We start from the raw sequence: 22,545 nt of genomic DNA, 5'->3' as shown, positions 1-22,545 counted from the left end.
ATATTTTGGCTTTCTGATAACTTAGAAAAAAATTTAGGGAAATAATGTGACCAGTTGTGTTTCCTGAGTACCGTCTTAACACGGAATTTGAACCTCTCTTCAGAAGGCCAAAAGAATTAGGATGGCATGTGTAGTTACAGTGCAGTTACCGCCTGTGATGAAATGCTGGTTTTGAGTAGTAACACTCGAGGGAATGTTGATCTGGTTTTATGTAATGTAGATCTCAACAACTTAGCAAGACTCCTGTGCCATGTAGATAACAGCTTCGAACCTGCAGAAATAGCAGTTACTGGTTGTAATTGAAATGAGTCTTGAAAGAGTCCCATTTAGAAGAAATCATTTTATTCTTTAAATGTTCGAGCTCATGCTTTGTGTCAAGCACTTGGTAAGCTCTTATCTCAAGTGATACTGTTGGCTAAGATGAAAATGAATTTGTAAACCCATTTTCCAAGGTATATTTTCATAAATTAAAAAAATCCAAGAATAAAATTTGATAGGAAACAAAAACTCTGGAAATACATTGGTTTGTGAAGTGAATTATTTCCATATTAATGGTTTTTTGTATGCTTACGTTTATGTATCTGATTGATACACATAGTATAAACAGAATGCTTTTTAAATTTTTCATATGCTGCCCTGTTGTGGAAAAGATCCAGAAACAAATACTTGGGACTAGCTTGGATCACAGGAATTTTCTGCTCCAAACCGTGTTGATTAGTTTATTTATACCATGACAGACAAACAGACACAATAAGAGCCTCCAGGGCACAATTGGAATTTTGGAGTTTAATTCCTGGAAAGAAAGTCCACCTCCTTTATTGGGAAACTCAATCTTAGTGAAGTTGTACTCAGCAGAAGTCCGTAAAGCTTATTGGTTTTAGAGTCTTCTGTCCCACTGCTATTTCTTCTTAGATCAGACTTCAGAAATTGCCAGTAATTTTTCTTCGGTTCCATTATGTGGAGGTAATAGTAACTTGAATTATTGTTTTGTAGGCCATTTGATGACCAGTCTGCAGGCACAGCTGTTGTTGATCCTGTCAATGGCAGCTCTGCACACCACCAGGAAGGAACACCTAATGGTACAGGACAAAAGAACACCAAAGATTCCACAGGGAAAAAAAGAGAGGACCCCAAATCAGGCCCTAAAAAACCCAAAGAAAAAGTAGATGCACTATCACAGTTTGATCTCAACAATTATGCAAGTATGTCTTATATTCCTTTTATGTATGTATTATGTTACATTTGAGTCGATATTATAATAAAGAAGTCGTTAAAGAGGGAAGGAATTGGACCTGCAAGGTCTAGATAGAGGCTGATTATGAATCACTAATTGATATAATGAACTAAAATAACACCAACTTTTAGCCCAGCCCTGAATGCTTGATAAAGTCCTTGTTAAAGATAATCTGTAGGGTTTCATTATTCCTCATAAAAAAGGAGAAAATTAACTGCTCCACCTTGCCAGACAGGTGTAGGGAAGCGTAGAAGACTTAAGAGGATGCTTAGGTGTATCTCAGTGTATGCTTTATCTTCTGTGAAAGAAATGTTAACCTTAGACTTAGACCTCTGACAAAATTGGTATCTAAGATATGGTAAATAGAGCATAATAGAGTGGGAGACAGTGTTGCTCTGGATAAATACTTTCAGAAAGCCATGAAGTAATAGGATATGAAATGCAAAGGGTAACACATGCAATAAGAAAATATTTGTTGAAGAAGTTAACAAGGAATATCTATGAGAAGGCACTTACACATGTAAAAATGCACTGTTTGCCATTCATTCAGATAGACTTAAGCTGGAAATACTGTGTAAAATTGAGATTTACTAAGGCCAGATCATATTAATGGGAAAGTTAGGTTAGGTACTACTATTCCAGTATTAAAAAATAAAGATGAGAATTTTCATCTTGTTAATGGTTATTTAAATATACAAAACTTGATTTGGGCCCAGGACCTTGGCATTATTGTTTCATTCTCAACATGTTGTCCCCAGACCATCAGTATCACCTAGAAATATGTAAGAAATTCAGAATCTTGGCCCCTACCTCAGACCTACTGAATCAGAAACCCTTGGAGCAGTCTGTGTTTTAACAGAATTGTCCAGGTGATTCTGATACACACAAATAGTTGAGAACTGTTGTTCTAGAATACCATTTTAGGATTCACATGGGAAAGAAATAATCTTAGCTTAATTGCATGTTTAAGAGTTTTTAATTAGATTATGTAGAGCAGTGGTTCTCAACAGGAGTGATTTTGTACCCCAGGCAACATTGGGCAGTCTCTGGAGACAGTTTTGATTGTCACAACGTGGGGCTGGGTGCTACTGACATATTAGTAGGTATAGGCCAGGGTTGCTGCTAAACATCCTAGAGTGCACAGGATGAGCACCTCAAAATGCTGATAGTGCTGAAATTGGAAAGCCCTGATTTAGAGAACAGAGTAGACCCATAGGAAGGTTGGATGCCAGTCTTAATGGTGGTCCATAAAGAAAGGAGAGTCTAAACCCCACATTCCTAAAATGGCAAATGAAGATTACAAAAAGTCCACAAAACATGGCAGATTTGTCTTTCCAAATAACGGTTTACCAGTGTTCTTTCTTCGAAAGAACTTTTGGGGTAGGAAATTCCCAAAGTATTACATTATTGGATTAAGACATAAAAAAGGTAAGAACTCCCTTACAGTTCTGAGTTGACAGTGGAAACTGAGCTATACATTTTAAAAACTCATTAAATGAGTTAACTCATCTTTAGGTTGTTTTCCTAATACTCGTTAAGTAATTTCTTTTTAGCCCAAAATGTTAACGAAGGACCAGGCAAGAACAGGGTGTTGAAAACGAACAGAAAGTATCATTCAAATTTCTACAAATGTTGTGTGTAGTTGGGTAAACTAACTTCAAAACATTCTAAAGAAGCTCTTTGGAAGAAAATTGGAATAGTGGGTGATGGCATGGCTATGAAGAAAAGCTTTAAACACACACACTTTTTAGTCAAAGTGGAAGACTGAGATGAACTTAGAAATATGAATAGGTTTCATTACCACTCTGAAGGAGTACATGGCATCCATTGAAATGTTTGACCTTTCATTGAAATGAGCATTACTCCTTAAGCCATATGTAGAACTATCATAGATGAAACAGAACCGATCAGGCTTTTGTTAGAAAAACAGAGTAACACAGAGCACCTGGCTAGCTCAGTTGGTGGAGCATGCAACTCTTGGGGTTTTCAGTTTGAGCTTCACATTGGGTGTAGAGGTCAATTAAATAAGTATTTTTTAAAAAGAAAAGAACAGAATAACAGTAATAGGTTTTTTTGGTTTTTTTGTTTTGTTTTTAAGATTTTATTTATTTGAGAGAGAGAAAGAGAGAGAGCATGAGAGGGAAGAGGGTCAGGGAGAAGCATACTCCCTGCTGAGCAGGAAGCCCGATGTGGGACTTGATCCCAGGACTCCAGGATCATGACCTGAGCCGAAGGCAGTCGCTTAACCAACTGAGCCACCCAGGCGCCCTAACAGTAATAGGTTTTTGAAGAGTGGAAGCCAGGGGCGCCTGGCTGGCTCAGTCAGTTAAGCATCTGACTCTTGATTTTGGCTCAGATCATGATCTCAGGGTCCTGAGATTAAACCTCTTGTGGGGCTCCATACTCAACGCAGTGTCTCTCTCCCTCCCCCTGCTCGCACACACGCGTGCACGCTCGCTCTCTCATAAATAAATAAAATCTTTTTTAAAAAGGAGTGGAAGCCAGTTTTAATATTTATGATTTGTTTTCCTAAATGCACATTTTTAGCTATTCAAAGAGCAATGTTTTCAGGTGGATTCCCTGTAAACCACTCCCTGATAATACTCTTTTGCCATCCCTCACAAGTTATCACCATCCTGAGTTATATGTATATGGATCATTCCCAAGCAAATAACTATTTTTATTGTGTGTCCCCCAATTAAAACATACATTATTTGCAAAATTAAAATAATTTATCTGAATTGCCTCACCCTTTTCTTATATTTATTTTGGAAACATTATACCTGCAACCACAAGTCACATTGCCTAAACTATTTTAGTTCTTTTAAATACTAAATTTAAGGGATCTAGATTTCTTTCACTCACTGGGATGTATGATTTTAAGAAGATAGCCTGAATAATTGTTAGTTGGACAGTGAGTTGAAGATACATCTTGAGTTATTCATCAGCTAGGTTATTATGACGTATGTACATCTCTTCCACTTTAGGTTCACATAGAACTGTCACATATTTTTCTTTCTTTCTTTTTTTTTAACAACTACATATTGTAGACAAATGGTCTACATGGAATAGTCATTTAGAGTCATAAGACCGGCTTGACTATTCACCAGCTCACCTTTAGCATATTGGCTTCTCAGAGTTTATTTCATCCTTAAAAAGGGGGAACAATAGTAATATTCACCTCTTAGAATGGTTACATGCAAATGAAGTAAAGTGTTGTTTAGATCTTTATAGCACAATACAGATCTGAGGCTGGGAAAGTAGAGGTTAAGGAATTTGACTAAGATAGTAGGATGATACTGAGTGATGTTTTGTTTTGTTTTTTGATACTGTTTTACAAGACATCACTGCTATGTTAATGAAGAAAAAAAGGTGTATATCATTCAGAGCACTTCAGAAAGTCAAAAGACTTTCTTTAAGCTTGTTTATGAAATCTTTTTGTATGTCTCTGCATTCTTTTCAAATCTTACTAATAAATGGCCATTGTGTGGTATGGGAATTAGGTTATACTGTGAGTTATAAGAACTAGATTTTTGTCTTGTCTTTTTTTTTTTTTTTTAATCACTACTGGACTAAACATTTCTATTTACCTTTTCAAGATTGAAAAAATATATATCATTTTAAATCTTCCCATACCCATAGGTGTTGTTATAATTGACGACCATCCTGAAGTAACAGTAGTGGAAGACCCCCAGTCAAATTTGAATGATGACGGTTTTACTGAGGTGGTTTCCAAAAAACAACAAAAACGTTTACAGGATGAAGAACGTCGAAAGAAGGAAGAACAAATCATACAGGTGAGTGTTACGTTTGTTGCTAGTTATTTGTTGTGCAGAATGTATTAACAAGTGGTTAAGGTTTCTATCTATAATGTCAAGGCTGCATTTATTCAAGTGTTCAGAATGATTTTCACAACTTTAAGCTTTTTACCCAGAATTGAGGTGAATTTTAAATAGAACATAGTCACTGTAATAGCTCACCGTGTGCCTGAGTGTAGACCATATTCACTTTAAATCAAAAAGATTTCATGTTTCAGTACTGGTCATCTTATTTATCCCATCTTACTTCATGGCAGAGGTAGAGTTAATTTTAAGTTATCTTGGAAATCTAATGAATACAACTGCCATGATCTAATAAATTGCAGATTCTTCACCTATAAAGGTTTTGATTATAATCTAAATTAGTTCATTTAAACACACAAAATGAATCAAGATTGGTTATTCCATTTAAATCAACCCAAACACCCATTATGCTAAATGCGGACACAGGATAAAAATAAGTAAAACACATTGATCATAGTGATAACAAGCTCTAACAGATGAGAAGCCTCAAAAACAAAGAAACACTGTAAAAATCTTACATGAGCGGTAATACTAAGTTCAAACAAATATAGAGCATGGGACTAGATATTTTTAGAAGTCATTCATTGATTTGTCTACTCATTTATTTTGGAAGGTAAAAATAGTGCATAAATCCTATATAGCATAACACCCACAGATTAATGTTTCTGTGGTAAACATGAGTGAAGTTGATAAATTGCTTTTTGTCAGATTGGGTCAGATTTTGTTGCCAAATGAATTGATTGAAAAATTCCTTAATTTTTTGAATTTTAGAATTAGGGAAGAGGGATTGTGGAACCATTTATCAAGAATGTATAATACATTTAAGTCTTTTTTCCCCTTTAGCATCTTTGCTTTTCATAATTTAAAATCTCCTTAGCAGCCTTGATGTTTTTGCTCTGTTGAGTGCCTATTTTGAAAAGTAAAGGAGCTAAATTAGTAGATCTTGTCAGACTGTGTTCATGAACTGTACTTTCAGTTACATTATTGACAAAAATGGTTCCTACCAATTTTTTAGGTCTGGAACAAAAAGAATGCAAATGAGAAAGGAAGAAGTCAGACTTCTAAGCTTCCTCCACGGTTTGCCAAAAAACAGGCTACAGGGACCCAGCAAGCACAGGCTCCAGCTCCAGCTCCAGCCTCGGTTCCAGGTCCAGCCTCAACCCCAGTCCCAGTTCCAGCCTCAGCCCCAGCTCCAGTCCTAACCTCAGCCTCAGCTCCACTCCCAGCCTCAGCCTCAACTCCAGTTCCACCCTCCACCTCAGCTGCAGCTTCAGTCTCTTCGTCTTCAGCTCCAGCTCCAACCCCCATCCTTGCCTCAGCTTCATCCCCAGCCTCTGTCCCCATCCTTGCCTCAGCCTCAATTCCCATCCTTGCTTCAGCCCTAGCCCCAGCTTCAGCTTCAACTCCAGCCCCAGCCACCTCAGCCCCAGTAGCCCCCGCCTCAGCCCCAGCTGCCCCAGCCCCAGCCCCTACCCTAGTCCCTGCCCCGGCTTCAGCCCCGGCACTGGTCCCAGTCCCCACTCCAGCCCCCAGTGCACCATCCCAGACTCAGGGACAGACTCATAAACCAGTCCAGAGTCCGCTACAAACTACAACACAGTCTTCAAAACAGCCACCACCTTCAATTAGACTGCCTTCAGCTCAGACACCTAATGGCACAGATTATGTAGCCACAGGAAAGTCCATCCAGACCTCACAGTCACATGGCACACTTACAGCTGAATTATGGGATAACAAGGTGGCCCCACCAGCTGTGCTGAATGACATTTCAAAGAAATGTAAGTTCAACAGAGAAGTGAAGGATGGGGTCTGGCGTGAGAATGTTGGGGTTTGTTTTCAGTTTTATTTGTATACTCAGTATGTTTTTTCCTAACCACCTCCTTTTTCTTAGAAGCAGTAATAGTAATTTTTTTCTTAGCTTCCTTTCTTAAAACCTTTGTTTCTTGTGTTATGATTTTAATGGCATATTTTATGGGCATGGTTTTGTGTTGATTAAAAAAATACACAATGTTTGGGGGGGGAGCTTATATTTATTTTGGTATGCTGAAATCTCTACGTGTATTGTGAAAATCTTTGTTTTATTGTCTAGCTGCCATTAAAAGAAAAGATGAAGTACATCAGGGATCATTATCCTCTGAATTTTAATGGTTCCATTTCCCATGACTTCTTTTTTTCAGTAGGTCCCATTAGTCCACCACAGCCACCTTCAGTCAGTGCGTGGAATAAGCCACTAACATCGTTTGGATCAGCTACTTCATCAGAGGTAGGAATAGACTTAATAATGGCCTTAGCAGGGTTAGTGTAGCAGTTCCCTTAACATAGTTCCCAAACTTGAATGTGCATCACAATCACCTTGGGCGGCTTATTAAAATAAAATAGATTGCTGAGACTCGTGCCCAGAGTTTCTGTCTCATTAGGTCTGATTGAGGGCAGAGTACGTTTCTAACGGGTTCCCAAGTGATACTGCTGCTGGATCTCTACATTCATAGGCTGCTTCTCACCTTTAGACATAATAAGGTTAGCATTTTTTAAATTAAGTCTCAATAAAAGTCCTTTTATACAGAGGATATAAGTGCAGTTACTAGTTTTTCAACTTTCTACCATGTCTTTAGCCTGAAATAATAAGGCAATATAATTACCTAGAAGCAGAGTTTACAGGAGGTTCAACATAATTTCTCAAATGTGCAGTATTGGTAAGTGACAACTTAAGTCAGCAGTTTTTCACTTACTCATTGAACAAAAATTCCTTGAGTGTAATATACCAGGCAGTTTTCTAACCCATGGGCTTACAAAACAGGGAGACAGTGTGATAAAAATGGACAAAAAGCCCTGCAGTCAGGGGGCTTCCATTGTAAATGGGGAGGGGGGACCACTAATATACCAGATAGTATGTGGTAGATAGATAGTGGACCACTAATATATACCAGATGTATGTTAAATGGTGATCAGTGCTAAGGAGAAAAGCAAAGTACAGAAGGTGCATAAGAAATTTCTCAAGGAATCTGGAGACAATTTAAAATAGGTTGGCCAAAATGTGCCCCTTAGATGACGTTTGAGTTAAAGACTTAGAGGTGGTAAGAGAGCATGCTATTGAAATTTCTGAGGAAAAGTGAAATCTTGGTTCAGAGAATAGCAAATACAAAAGCCCCCAGAGAGGGGCATGGCTGGTGTGTTTGAGGAAGATCAGGGAGGTCTGCATGGCTGTAGTGAAGTTAAGGGATGGAGAGACAACAGATGAAGCTAGAAAGATAACAGAGGACAGACCCTACTGGGCCTTGGGGAGATGTAGGAAGACAATAGATAGTGTTGAGCAAAAGAATAACAGGACCTGACTTTTTCTTAGAAGATGATTTTGAGTAGTTAAGACGAGTCTGTGAAGGGCAAAGAGTAGAAGTTAGGATGCTGTCATAATAATCAAATGATGGTAACTTAGACCAGAGAAATGGCATTGATGATGATAAAGAATGGTTCGTTTCTACTTGAAGATTTGAAGATAGAGCCGACAGATACTGAAGGATTAAACATAGTATGTGAAAAAGAATGAGATTTACCTCCAAAGTTTTTGACTTGAGCAACAAGAGGTATAGAGTTGCCTCAGTTGTGATTGGAAGCTATAACATGGGATCCACATTGGGGGAAAATATAAGGGAATGTGGTCTAGGGCATGTTAGATTTAGGGTGTCTGTTACACATCTAAGCGGAGCTGTTGGGTAGGTTGTGAGGTGGAAGAGTCTAGAGTTCACAGGAGATAATCTAGTTTGGAGACCTGAATTTCATAGCCATTAATTAGATGGTGCTTAAAATGAATGAGTTGAATGAGACCACCAAGGGAGAATGAGTTCTGAGAGTGGTTAGAAAAGAGAAGAGAATCAGAAGCTAAGTCCTAAGGTTTTCCCTCTCGGGGATGTGGGGGATGGAAAGTGTCCTCAAATCTCAGTGAAAGGTGAGTTGAAAGGAGGGATAAATTGTGTCCGATGCTGCTGGGTGGTCAAATAAGTTAGGCCTGAGAATTGGAGCTAATGACATGGTGGTCACTGGTGATTTTGACAAGAACAGTGTCAGTGGGGCAGTAGGTACAGAAGCCTGGTTAGAGTGAATTTAAGAGAAAGTGGGAGGAAAGGTGCATTTAGAGAACTTAAGAGTAAGTAGGTTTGCTCTAAAGGGAGAGCAGAGACATGTGACAGTAGATAATAAAGGTACAATTTTTTAAAAATTTAAAGACTTCTTTAAAGAAGTCTTCCTGCTGCCCCAACGCCCACTGTAGCTTTTTGACTTAGGTCTGGAGAAGACTTCATCATCTGTTTTAAAAGTTCTACAGAGATGTCAAGTGAAATATGGAATCACTGCATTCAGTATTTAGGATCCTCGATTTAATCATTTTTCTTCTGCCTGTTGGTATTGACATTAGGATTAATCATAGCATTTCTTACATAGATATTTCATGCTAATATGAAGGACAAAGTGGAAAGTTTGTTTCTTTTGTTTTGGGTGAGTGCACTGGATTTAATGAGTTTATTAAAACGTCTGGTCCCAGTCTTTTAAATTGACATTCAGTACAGGAATAATTTCTCAGCACTCTAAGCTGCAAGATTTCTCTTGGGGACGTTCTACTACAGGTTTGCAATACTGAAAGAACGCTTACATCTGCCTTCAGCCAGTTGAAAGAGGAAGATACTTTGGTAGTATCTCATTTTTTTCACACACATCTTTCTTCATCCTCTTTGTGTTCTTCATGTTTTCTGGATAAAATGTGATTTTTTTGGTGGACGTTCATTGCACATGATTTTGGAATATTGCCTCGTGGTGAACTTTTGAGCTAGCAAAGTTGTATTTCACTTTTAATTTATTTCAAAGGATGGAAAGTATTCCTTAATGGGACTTCCTGAATTACTCTAGTGAAGTACAGTTCTTAATGATTATTTTGTTCAATGCTATGAATGTTAGATACACTGAGTAGTCTCACAAAGATTGATAATATGATCTAAGCTTTATTATCCTTTCTTGTATTATATATATTTTGTGCACATTTTTTGTTTCAAAGGATATGATATTTTCCTAAAACTAACATTCTCTAATAGTTCTCTTAACTGTCCATTTATTTTTGAATTTCATTGAATTATTTATAACTTCTTCATTGTTTCTGTACATAGTAGATTTCAGTGATTACTGTTTCACTTTTCTAATACTAACTACATTTATACTGAACTAACTATAGAATTTCAGCATTGACTAAAGCAAACAGATTTTTATTCTAAGTTACATCAATAATGTTTGCCTGTATTTGAAAGAGAATGTTCAGATACTAAAAATAAATCTGGGGGCGCCTGGGTGGCTCAGTCGTTAAGTGTCTGCCTTCGGCTCAGGTCATGATCCCAGGGGCCTGGGATTGAGCCCCGCATCAGGCTCCCTGCTCCACGGGAGGCCTGCTTCTCCCTCTCCCACTCCCCCTGCTTGTGTTCCCTCTCTCACTGTGTCCCTCTCTGTCAAATGAATAAATAAAATCTTAAAAAAATAAAAATAAATAAATCTGAATGACATGCCCTGTTCATAATGTTGACATTGTTAACACTGTTAAATGTAACAGTAACCTTACGCAGTAATTGATACACAGAGTTCAGGGATGCTGAAACTGATGTGAAGTAATGATTTAATTATAAGATCAAAGCCTGAAGTTGAACTTTGTCCCAAGTTTTGTCTATTTATTTCTGGAAATGTTAAGTAATTGTTTATAAACATCTCTGGCTTATAAAACCGTGTGTTGTCTAGCTTTCTATTTGTTCATCTTCTACTGCTCCTAATACCTGCCATGTTCCAGCCTCACTAGCCTTTTTTTTTTTTTATTCTTAACCTTTACACTAGGTGTTTGCTCTGCCAGAAACATTTCCCGCTGATTTTGTCTTTTACATTGAGTTTCAGTGTGACCTCCCCAGGACCTTTTTCTGTCTGCCAGTCTAAAGTGGCTTAACCATATTTTTATTTTTGCATGTCCCTCATCAGATTTTCTAGTTGTTCATTTTCTCCATTCACTGTAATGCAGCTTCTGCAAGTTAAGATTCTTAGAGTCTCTCTGGATCAGTGCCTAGCACAAAGAAGATTCCACATAAATTAACAGTTTAATTGGATTCCTAAGGTGTGTGCGCTTTATTACCAATCACAGAGTATTTTACTTGACATTGTTTCATTTTATTTCCAAGCATACTTTTTTAAAAGTGGGTAACACTGGTGTTGCTGTCTTTCTTCTTTCCCTCACTCATTCATCTGTTTATTTGTTGCTGGTGCTATCTTTGTGTGTTTGTTGCTTTTACATTTGTTTTAAAGGAGCAAATAACTTGAGGCTATGATTTGCTCATAGTAAAACCATGACACCTAAAGCCAGGACTTTAAAAACTTAAGTCTTGGGTGCCTTGGTGGCTCAGTCATTTGAGCATCTGATTCTTGATTTCGGCTCAGGTGGTGATCTCAGGGTCCTGGGATCAAGTTCCTCACTGGGCTCCATGCTCAGCTCAGAGTCAGCGTCTCTCCTTCTCCCTCTCCCTTGGCCGCTTCCCCCACTCCTGTTTCCATGCACACGTGGTCTGTCTCTCTCAAATAAATAAATCTTCAAAAATAAATAAAAACTTTAGTCTTAGTTTCCATTTTATTCCTTTTTAATACAGATCAGTAGTGGCTAAAGGAAAGTTTCTCAAAACATGATCAATATCAGTTAATACATAGATCGCTTCAAACTTCCTTCCATTGTACTTTTGAAATATGTGCTGCTAATACATCATTCGGTCATATTTGACCTCTGCTTGGATAAGCAAGTTTGAAAATATTCTCTTCCTAGGGAACAAAGAATGGTCAAGAAAGTGGAGTTGAAATTGGAATTGACACAATTCAGTTTGGTGCTCCAGCTTCAAATGGGAATGAAAATGAAATTGTGCCTGTACTTTCGGAAAAAACTACTGACAAGATACCCGAACCTAAAGAACAACGGCAGAAGCAGCCACGGGCAGGCCCTATCAAAGCCCAGAAGGTAAATTATAATTCATATTCCAGATAGAACTGTATGAAAGCCACTAACACTTTAATGGGAGAATCTAGTAATGGTTGTGAAATTGAATTTAGTTTTCAGTGAATGTCTTTGATCATGATACCCTTTTGTCATAAACATTGAATTTTTAGCTTCCAGATTTGAGTCCACTAGAAAATAAAGAACATAAACCAGGTCCTATTGGAAAAGAACGTTCATTAAAAAATAGAAAAGTAAAAGATGCCCAACAGGTGGAGCCAGAAGGTCAAGAGAAACCAAGCCCCGCTACAGTCAGAAGTTCAGATCCTGTGACAACAAAGGAAACCAAAGCAGTTGCGGAAATGTCTACTGAAATAGGAGCGATGATTTCCGTGTCGTCCACGGAATACGGCGCTAACGTGAAGGTAGGCAACATGCGGTGGTGATGCAAACCGTGTCGAAAATGAGTGAGGAAAACAGTGACGATACTTGTTTTTTCTGTTCTTCTTTTTCTTTTATTTTGGCTTGAGGCATATAATTCTGTAAACCATCTGGGTTATTATTTCTACAGGGAATATTTTATTTCATCGTATGCATTTGTGATCTAAAGAAATTCCTTACAGTAAGTTATTTCTTTATGTGGAAATCTCAGTTCTAGACTGTTGAGTAGTTTGAGGTGAAAAATGAGTACATAAGATTAGAATGCTTTTTGCTGGGTTTACAGGCTTTTAAAGGATTGCTCTAGATTTTTATTTTGTTAATGGAGTTACAGTGGCACCTTATCTTGCCCACTAGTAAGATTTTGAAGTCAGGAACTAAGTCAAATTAAATTTTCAGTAACTCCAGTATAGGCAGTTTTCTTCCGAGTTGGAATAGATCATTGTTTCATTGGTTGAGCACCAGAGGAAATAACTAACTTGAATTTAGGGACCATCTTTAAAAATACAATTATTAAGGCAAGATGCCAGGAAACAGAGTGACTTATATGGACTCACATTTGTGGGAATAGCAAAATTTGTATCTGCCACTTTGTGTTCACTCTGGTACATATTGGGAAGAAAGGTAAGTGGGAACTTTCGTGTTATTTGTATATTTTTCTCTCTTAATTGCTATACAGTCAGTATATGTAAATAAAAACTCTTATGATCCACCTCTACCATATTTAAAGAAGAGGTTCATGATGATAAACAAGTTTATCCTAAAACCTAATTGCAACAACTAAAATCTTGACATAATCAGTAGTTGAAAGTAAGCTATAGATTATGAGAACCACACAGTTCTTTTAGTAACCCTTAGTAACCCACAGAAATAAATAGCACTGTTGGCAACTTCCTAGTACTGTGCATGCATTTAAATTATTAACAATTTTTTAGTTGAATTATAGTTGACATGTAATATAGCAATGCATTTTTAAAAAATGTACAGGACCTGGCAATAGTTGAAATGTTACCACTTCCGTGGTGAGTCCACATTTGTTTTATCACAGTATTAGTCTTTAAGATTTGAGTGACTTGAGTCTTAAGATCTGCTCTCCTCTCCTGCTTTCCTCCAAAACAACTTTACAACTGTTAGGCTGCCATTAGAAAATGAGTTATTAATTTAATCTACAACGTATTTTTTTTTCTATTACTACTCCACAGGAGTCTGTAACAGACTATACTACACCTTCTTCTTCTCTGCCTAACACTGTGGCTACTAATAATGCAAAGATGGAGGATACTTTGGTTAATAATGTAAGTAATCAACCTCAAATGTGGAAAGTGTGGTTAGGAACCTGGCTATTGTTATCTAATACATAGTGTGTGACCAGTGTTTAATTCTTGTCTGGGAAAGGGTTGTAGTGAATTTGCATTTTGGAGCACTAATAATTAGCAAAAATAGTCAAAACTTAGGCTCAGTTTCATAAGTACTAATCCTGTTAACCTGGATCTGGTAAGAATTTTTGTTCTTCCTTCTACATTCTGCAAGTTCAGTAATTTATTTGGTTGGTGATTTTGTTCTTAAACCTTTTTACAATGCAGTGAAAGCTCGCTCAAAACAAAAAGGCAATTAGGGTGTTACCAAGAATTCAGGGGTTTCTTTTTAAACTTGAAAAAAAAAATTTTTTTTTTTTTTTTTTTTTTTTTTTTTGCTGTACCTTAGCAACAATCCTGTAGTGAAGTTTGAGCTGTAATGTATATGTAAGTACTTCAGAAACTCTTAAATGCTGTGTTAAAAAGTGGTAGTAAGTCATGTAAATTTTTAGGCTGTAGTTTTCCAGAACAGCTATGTTATAATTCAGGATTACGTTAAGGCAGTACAGTCCATCATTTTGCCTAGTTCATTGACTGACAGGCGAAAAAATTGTAAACCCAGACAAGTTAGGTAACCCCCTGTAGAAAAGCATTTTAGAAGTCACATGTATGACCTTTGTTTCGGAGGGCAGGTGTGGTAGAAATTTGGTCAGCTGCTCTCTTTTTTAAACACAGGTCTCTATAATGAGCAAAGGCTCATTCTTATCAAAAATCTCCTTCACAGATATATTTAAAGGTTTCTCATAAAGGGTTTTAACTCTGGCATTTTAAGAATAAAAATTGTATGCCTTACAGTATTTTTCCTATGCTGTCTATTCTTCTTTCTAGCATCAAATATAGAATTGTAGAGAGGCAAGATGCATTAGGGATCATTTAATCCAACTTCGATAGTCGGGCTGTAGAGCTTGAGGAAAAGAGAAAGAAGCGACTGTGTCACACATTTTCTCTTTGTGGCAGGAGAGCTTTGTAGGAGCCAATTACTATGATTTCTCCAGCTTTCTGATGTAGTAGAACTTCACTTGATGTGCCAGATCCTTTTCCCCTGGCCTTTTGGAGGAAGTCTTACATTTATTTAACTTCCTTTAAGAAGTAATGGGAAATTTGGGAAGGACAGAAAGACTCCCTGTCAGTGGCACTATGTCAGTTACCAAATATGGAATCAATAATGTGTCAATAAAGTTTAATTTTACTTAAATCGTGTCTTTTCTCATTTAAAAAATATAGAGTATATTTCTTAGATGTCACTTTTTCAAGAAAGCATGCCAGATCACCCTCTAAAAATGTGATTTCTGAAATACGAGTAAGGAAGGAAAGATTATTCTCAGAACACTTACATGTCACTGGAAATATCCATATTGAGTGTTTTAATGGTTTTCTGTGTGATCTAATTAAAATGTAATACGACTCGTGCATGCAGGACAACTGAAGGGGAGAGACCCAGTCTTGTATCTAAGCAAACAGTCTACATTTGATTTTTAGCTGTGTATCCAGAGCATGTTTGAAAACAGAAACATCCATTTTGGGTCAGGGAGCATTACAAATGGTCATCAGTTTGGAATGATTTCACAGTATTGCGTTTTCTGCCGAGTATGGTGGTGATTCTGAACTTGCCTAATGTGTTAAAAACAACTGTCCTGCATGGGAAAAATTTTAGGACCTTTTGAAATGCTCCTTTCTCCTTAGTGTGGTTGAGGGTTCCATTTTATGCATAGAACTTTTATCTTTTGAAAAAATTATTCTTGGTAAGACTCCCTTTATCAAAGCTTAATCTACTTTTTCAGGATTTTTTAGCTGGTTATTTATTGCTTAGTGTTACCTAATAACGACAATCATTTTGAATCTTGAGTGTCTTAAAGATTTAAATGCAGGTGGTATTTTTGATTATTCCTGGCACAGCTATTTTAAAGATTTATATTTAGTCATCTCCATTAAGTAGTGCATAGTATTATCAATCTCTGGTAGATACTCCATAGTACCACAAAGTGATTATCTTAAAACCTCCAAGTATCTCAGTCATTTTCTCTGAATAAATGAACCATTAAAATCAGTCATACAGTAGTACATAATAAAATTTTCAAGATCCAGAGACTTAAAGGAAAAAGATATGGCTAATGAGTTTCTAATATCTTCACATTTCTAAAAATATTTGCCATAATCATGTTAAAACTATAGTGAAGCAATTTGTTTAATGTAACAGGGTGGTGGTGGTATTCCGTACTTTCCTCCCGATTTTACTTTTATTCTTGAGTCTAGTTATAAGAATGTTGACTATAGGGGCGCCTGGGTGGCTCAATCGTTAAGCGTCTGCCTTCGGCTCGGGTCATGATCCCAGGGTCCTGGGATCGAGCCCCTCGTTGGGCTCCCTGCTCCGCAGGAAGCCTTCTTCTCCCTCTCCCACTCCCCCTGCTTGTGTTCCCTCTCTCACAGTGTCTCTCCCTGTTAAATAATAAATAAAATCTTTAAAAAAAAAAATGACTATACTGCAGGATAGAAGTTAATTTCTTAACGTTTACAGTATCATTTTAAATGCTTCTCATAGCGTCTATGGATCCCTTAAAGGTGGAAATTATATTCCTTAGAGCTTTGCTACACAGTGTATGGTCCACTGACCAGCAACATCACTGCATTTGAAGTGCACAATTTCAGGCCTTACCCCAGACCAACTGACCAGACTCTGCACTTTAATAACATCCCCAGGTGACTGTTGTACACATTAAAATACATGAGGTACTGCCTTCAAGTATGTACCTTATATTTGGGACAGATTCTTTTTCTGTAATTATATGCATTAAAAAAGCAGATAGTATTTCTCTTAGATGTCCAGAATTATCAATTAATGCAGACACAATGTATCTCTAATCAGATATTCCTTTTGGCTCTGAAGAAAAATAAACACCCTAAGAAAGAGTACATTAGCATTATCTGTAATGGGGCTTTTGTAGCAGACTTAGATTATGATATGTGTTGCCTTCCTTTTCAGGTGCCCTTGCCCAACACCCTCCCCCTCCCTAAGAGGGAGACTATACAACAGAGCTCCAGCCTAACTTCAGCTCCTCCCACTACTTTCAGCCTCACCTTCAAGGTATGTACAACAACCTTCTCTAAAGGTCCTTGATGCATGCTAGGGTACATAAGTTAAAAATACTCTTTTGGTATTTTTATTCATTTTGTATGGTAAGCAGCAATACTAAGCTGAGAAAATAGAGTTATGTCAAATTATACCTTAAAATTTTATTAAACTTCTAATACCACTTTAAAGGGAGGCCTATTATGCTTGTGAATTTTGTCTTAAAAATACAGGAAAGCATTTATATTTCATGTTTATATAGAGACTTTGATTTTTGAGTATATTAGTTGTGTATAAAACCAACTGGCTTGGTGTGTTGCATTTTTTTTGGTTTTGTTTTGGTTTTTTATATCCTATGTTCCTGTAACGGTAAGACTGCTGATTTTCTGTCTTTCCTGTAAACTGTGTGAAGTGAATGAATGCACTGTAATAATTAGAATATTTTATGAAGAGGTAATTTATTAATACAAGTGATTTTGATTTGATTTTTGTTGGATAATTTTTTAAAAAGAGGGCAAAAGATTATAGACATTTTTTAATATCAAAAAATAAGCCTTTTTTTTAAATCTCCTATTGTGTTTATAATACTGAGCTATGTTACTAATGCTTTTTTTTACAGTTATTTGAGAGAATTTTAAGTCAGTTGTTCATCTCCAGATTAGTCAGTGGTTAAAAAAAGGGACATGAAATTAAGTGAAGATGTTTTTAAAGTACATATATTTATCCCATTTTTGGTGTTTGTTTGGTTTTATAATCTGGGCAACTATTTAACCTCAAACCTCTATAGCAGAACTTCCTAATGCTGCTGTATTGGTTGACAGGGAATCTTTGATGGTCTTCACAAGAGGGGGAACCTTGCTGGCCAGTGTTCATTTCTAGAAGTTTAAAAGTAAAATTTTATGAGACAACCATTTCTGCTTTGTGTCAGCCCCCATCGTTGCCCAGTCCTTACTCTTTACTGCCAGTTCCTGCTCAGCCTTTATAGTTTTCCCACTGGAATGACTATCTCAGTCTGTTTCGTACTGCGTCTTTTGTGTGGTTTTGACTACATGCTAGTCAAGGCTAGTCCAGTTTCACATAAGCAAATATAAGATCATAAATTATTCTTTAGGCCAGTTGTTAATTCTTCAGAGAACCCATTCAACCTTGCCTTTCACTTAAAAGTTTTTAATATTCCAAGAAGAAATAATTTAAATTAAATTTCATTAGCTTAACACTTTCTCTGGTTTTTTCTACTTCTTCTGACATTTCTATTTGGGTAATGTATAAAGTATAGAAGAGTTTTATTACATGGATTTTATTGACAGCATATTTGTCAAGGGGAAAATTAGTATAATTAAATAATTGTACTTGTTTCCTTGAATTTCCAAAAATAGAATCTAAATTTCTTTGTTGCTGAAGAAATGAAATGAAGCCACATGTGTGTGGCCCTCATATTATACAAGTTTGATTAGCTGTAATTTATGTGTTCCAACACAACAAAACTAGTATAAAAGGCATTATGTGCTCTATAAAACTGCTCTAAACCATAAAATCTCAGTACAAATTACATTTTGTCTAACTTCTAAATTTTTTAAAATTATTTATTTATTTTTACTTCTCAAGATTTTTGTTTTAAAATAAAACACATTTGAAACTATCAAGGTGATTGTGAGAAGACTGAAGCAAACAAAGTGTCCCATGTTTTGGTATTATAGTGATGATGTTAGTCATCTAAGAAAAAGTTAAATTATAAGTAACGTGTTTTAACAAGAAAGCAGGGAAGATACATAACGATTTATCATTCTTACAGTTAAAATAAGGTTAAAATTTTTAAAGTTGGTACTTCAAGGACTGACAGCTTCTTAACTATGGTATTAATAATTGTTACTTGATTTTTTGGTAGCTGAATTTTGTAGATTACCTTGTGGGGTTTTTTGTTTATTTTTTCCTCAGCTCAGTATTTTGACTAGTAGTAAAGACTTCACAATCTATGTATCTGTTTCCTTCCTGTTGAGGACCTGCATCTGTGCCCTCAGTTTAGGATCCACTAGCCACGTGTCGTTATTAAGCACTTGAATGTGGCTGATCCAAGTTGTAGTATGTGCTGTAAGTGTAAAATAAAATACCCTGGATCTGAAATGTTAATACTTACCTAATCTGAAATGTTAATACTTAAAAAGTTAAAACATGTCCATTTTTATGTTGATTATAGGTTTTAATTGTATTGTAGATACACTGGGTTGAATAAAACATGTCATCAAAATTAGTATTACCTCTTTATTTTTATTTTTTTAAATGTGGCTATTAAAATTTAAAATTATACATATGACTTGCATTTATATGTCTGTTGAATAGCACTGGTCTAGATAGATAAAATAAGATGTGTTTCTACATTTTTTAAAAAGATTCTATTAATTTTAGAAAGAGAGAGGGGGCACACAGGCAGGGTGAGGAGCAGAGGGAGAGGGAGAATTTCCAACGCAGAGCCTGACTGAGGGCTCAGTCCTACAACCCTGAGATCATGACTTGAGCCAAAAACTAGAGTTGGATGCTTAACTGACTGAGCTACCCAGGCACCCCAATCTGTTTCTACATTTTAAGAAACTAAGAGACTACAGCTACAACCTGTAGCCACAAATACAAATGGCAGCAGTCAGTATCTGAAATGCTTGATGAGGTCTGGATCTAAAACAAGACATATTTTTACTGCACCCAAGCCTAAAACCTACCTGGTTTGGTTACTTGGCCTTTTAAGACACTGAACATAAAACAGTCAAACAAAAGGTACCTGTCATCTGCCATTGAGAACCCGCTGCCTTACAGAGAAAGAATGGAAGGAGTGGGTATTTATGGAGGGCCTTTAGTGCCTTTCTGACTGGAATCAGAGCGTTAGGTCAGTCCTAAAGGGTCATGGTATTTGTTTCCTTATTCACCAGTGGGATAGGGACTCATATTTACATGGTACAGAAGCGTGATTTTATATTTTGCTGACTTCTTTGCCAAAGCTGTCAACAAGCTTTCTTTAGAGACATAATTACAGCCCACTGCCTCCCAATTAGAGTAAAAGAACAAAAGATAAAGGGAAAGTGAAAGGTTTGAAAGCCTTAGGGGTCTTAATCTTTTATTTTTGCCATTTTTTGAAAGATTATATTTGGGATTTAAAAATATACACACACATATGTTTGCGTATTCTGTGTTAGCATAGTGTTTTTTGGGGTTTTTGTTTTTGTTTTTGTGTTTTTTTTTGCTTTTAAAAAAATGTCCATTTTATTGTAGATGGAGTCTGCACGCAAGGCATGGGAGAATTCTCCAAATGTGAGGGAGAAGGGATCTCCAGTAACTTCCACAGCACCTCCAATTGCAAGTGGAGTCAGCAGTAGTGCCGGTGGACCAAGCACTGCCAATTACAGTTCATTCTCAAGTGCATCCATGCCTCAGATTCCTGTTGCTTCAGTCACTCCCACAACATCACTATCAGGTAGAAGATTTTTATACCTTTCCTTTAAGTGTCATAATTATTTAAAATTTCTTATGATCTTTTCCTGTTTACTATCCCCCCAAATTTATTATTTATAAAATATGTAAGACTGCACAAGATCTGATTATCAGCTATTTTGTAAACTCTTCTTGCCATTCTTACACCCTCCCCTCTCTTAGCCCCTCTTCCAATTTTAGTTTGACAGTTATTGATGGCTTACTAAAACACTTTGCTTGCTGGACCTTCTGCCCACCCCCATGCCCTCCGTGTCATGCCCCCCTGCCCCCATTATAGGCATTAATAAGTAATTGGTGAAAAGATGTTTATCTTGTTCTCCTACATTTTTCTGTAAAATTCATCTTTTGATTTTTATTTTTTAACTCATATACAGCTAATTAGTCCAACTCAGAAATAATACAGAATCACACAGGTGGTAAATTTTTGTGGTCTGTATCTAATTTGAAGGAGCTGTTGGCCTAAATCTTTTCGGATGACATATATTTTCTGGTGAAGAGTTAGGGGTAGAGAATTTCCAGTTTGTTATTTGAGTAGGTGATATATATTGGGTTTTTTGGCCCGGGGGGAGGGGGGGTTGTTTTGCTTGTTTTTAAGGAGAGTCCATCAACACCCCAAGTTAGAAAGTGCTTTTCTTCCTTTAATTTTTCACTAGCACGTAATCCTTTCATTAAACTATATTTCATTTGGGGGCTTTACAGTTGAATTAAATGCTGAAATGCTTGACTCTAGGAAAGTATACCCTTTTACCATATGTATAACCATGTTTCTTCTATTGAAAACAGAAATTTCCTTTCAGGCTTTCCTGGTAATGTTTCCAAAGCAGCAAAAGCTGCTTTCCAAAAGATAAAAGATATATCCAGCACAGAATTTACTTTCTTTGACTGGTTCTCATTTAGTGATTGTTCTACTGGTTTTTTGGGGGGTCTTTTTTGTTTTGTTTTGTTTTTATTCATTATTCTGGCATTCTGTACCAAAAGAATTGGTCTTTGGGATGTACTACAGTTATTTTGATGTTAATGTGGAATCAAAAGTATGTATTAAGACAAACAGATTCAAATCAAAGAGCATGTTCTATTTCTCTTCCCTCCTTAAGACCATTTAATGCATTCCCTACTATCCATTTGTAAGACATCTTCATTATGCTTACTAGCTGGGGCCCCAGTCATTTGGGTGGGTAGGGGTTGGGGCTATAAAGCAACCAGGAATACAGTATGGTGAAGAGATTAGGAAATAAAGGGACTGGGAAGGTTCCCTTTCCGTCACAGTTGACCCTTAAACAACACAGGGGTTAGAGGCACTGATACTTGCCGACCAACACATGCAGTCAGAAACCCAAAAATCACTCCCCCCAAATTAACTACTAAGAGCCTACTATTGACTATAAGCCTTACTGATAACATAAATAGCCGATTAACACATATTTTGTATGTTACAGGTATTGTAACGTACAACTGTATTCTTACAATAAAATATGCTAGAGAAAGGAGAATGTTATTAAAATCAGAAGATACATTTACAGTACTGTACTGTATTTAATCGAAAAAAGTCTGCGTATAAGTGGACCCACACACGGTTTAAACCTGCATTGTTACAGGGTCAAGTGTACTTCTTTCTTCCAGGTCTGGTTTCCCCACACTCTCCTCAATTAGGATAAATTTTTATATTTCTTGCCCAGTCATCCTACTGGTAGAGACTCAAGTGGAAGAACAAAGGTACCTTGATCTTGGGTCCTCTCTTAGATCAAACATCATTTGAAATCTGAAAATAATGATGTGACTGCATCTCACTTTTTAATCAGATAGCAATATTGTCATTCACTCCAGTATTAGAGTCATCAACACTCACTGATCAACAGAACTAATTGACCCTTCAAGATCTTAAGTTTTATAATTCTACTTACTTATTAATAGTTTGTTTTCTTTTTAAGGTATTATTATATACCTGTTTTTTGCTGGTATATATACAGGCAGAGTGAGGACTAAGTATAACCTTAAGTTTATATGGCTGTTAAGGAGCATTTGTGATCTCTAAAGGCCCCTTTCACCTTAATGATTATTAAGGTGTAGCACTTACGTGTTCTTATGTTTATGCCTGACCTTAGTAAATGTTTAAATATTTATTCATAAATGAGGGGCGCCTG

The 22,545-nt window shown here is 36.7% G+C and overlaps 1 protein-coding gene across 13 annotated transcripts in view; it reads left to right on the top strand.

Annotated features, from left to right (window-relative positions):
* PRRC2C (proline rich coiled-coil 2C) overlaps positions 1 to 22,545 on the top strand; it is a 92,774-nt gene that overhangs the window by 55,864 nt on the left and 14,365 nt on the right. For 12 of the 13 annotated variants that reach the window (XM_027612262.2, XM_027612257.2, XM_027612261.2 and 9 more), the window contains exons 17-25: positions 994 to 1,202; positions 4,877 to 5,031; positions 6,092 to 6,854; positions 7,254 to 7,339; positions 11,903 to 12,091; positions 12,241 to 12,492; positions 13,708 to 13,800; positions 16,841 to 16,942; positions 20,186 to 20,387. In XM_027612262.2, the coding sequence (XP_027468063.1) occupies positions 994 to 1,202; positions 4,877 to 5,031; positions 6,092 to 6,854; positions 7,254 to 7,339; positions 11,903 to 12,091; positions 12,241 to 12,492; positions 13,708 to 13,800; positions 16,841 to 16,942; positions 20,186 to 20,387 (2,051 nt within the window). The remainder of the gene's footprint in view (positions 1 to 993; positions 1,203 to 4,876; positions 5,032 to 6,091; positions 6,855 to 7,253; positions 7,340 to 11,902; positions 12,092 to 12,240; positions 12,493 to 13,707; positions 13,801 to 16,840; positions 16,943 to 20,185; positions 20,388 to 22,545) is intronic. The other variant, XM_027612255.2, reaches the window with a different exon arrangement.

The sequence above is a fragment of the Zalophus californianus genome, chromosome 10 (genome assembly GCF_009762305.2).
Source record: "Zalophus californianus isolate mZalCal1 chromosome 10, mZalCal1.pri.v2, whole genome shotgun sequence".
Classification (NCBI taxonomy): domain Eukaryota; kingdom Metazoa; phylum Chordata; class Mammalia; order Carnivora; family Otariidae; genus Zalophus; species Zalophus californianus.
This window is presented reverse-complemented; position numbering and strand designations above follow the sequence as displayed.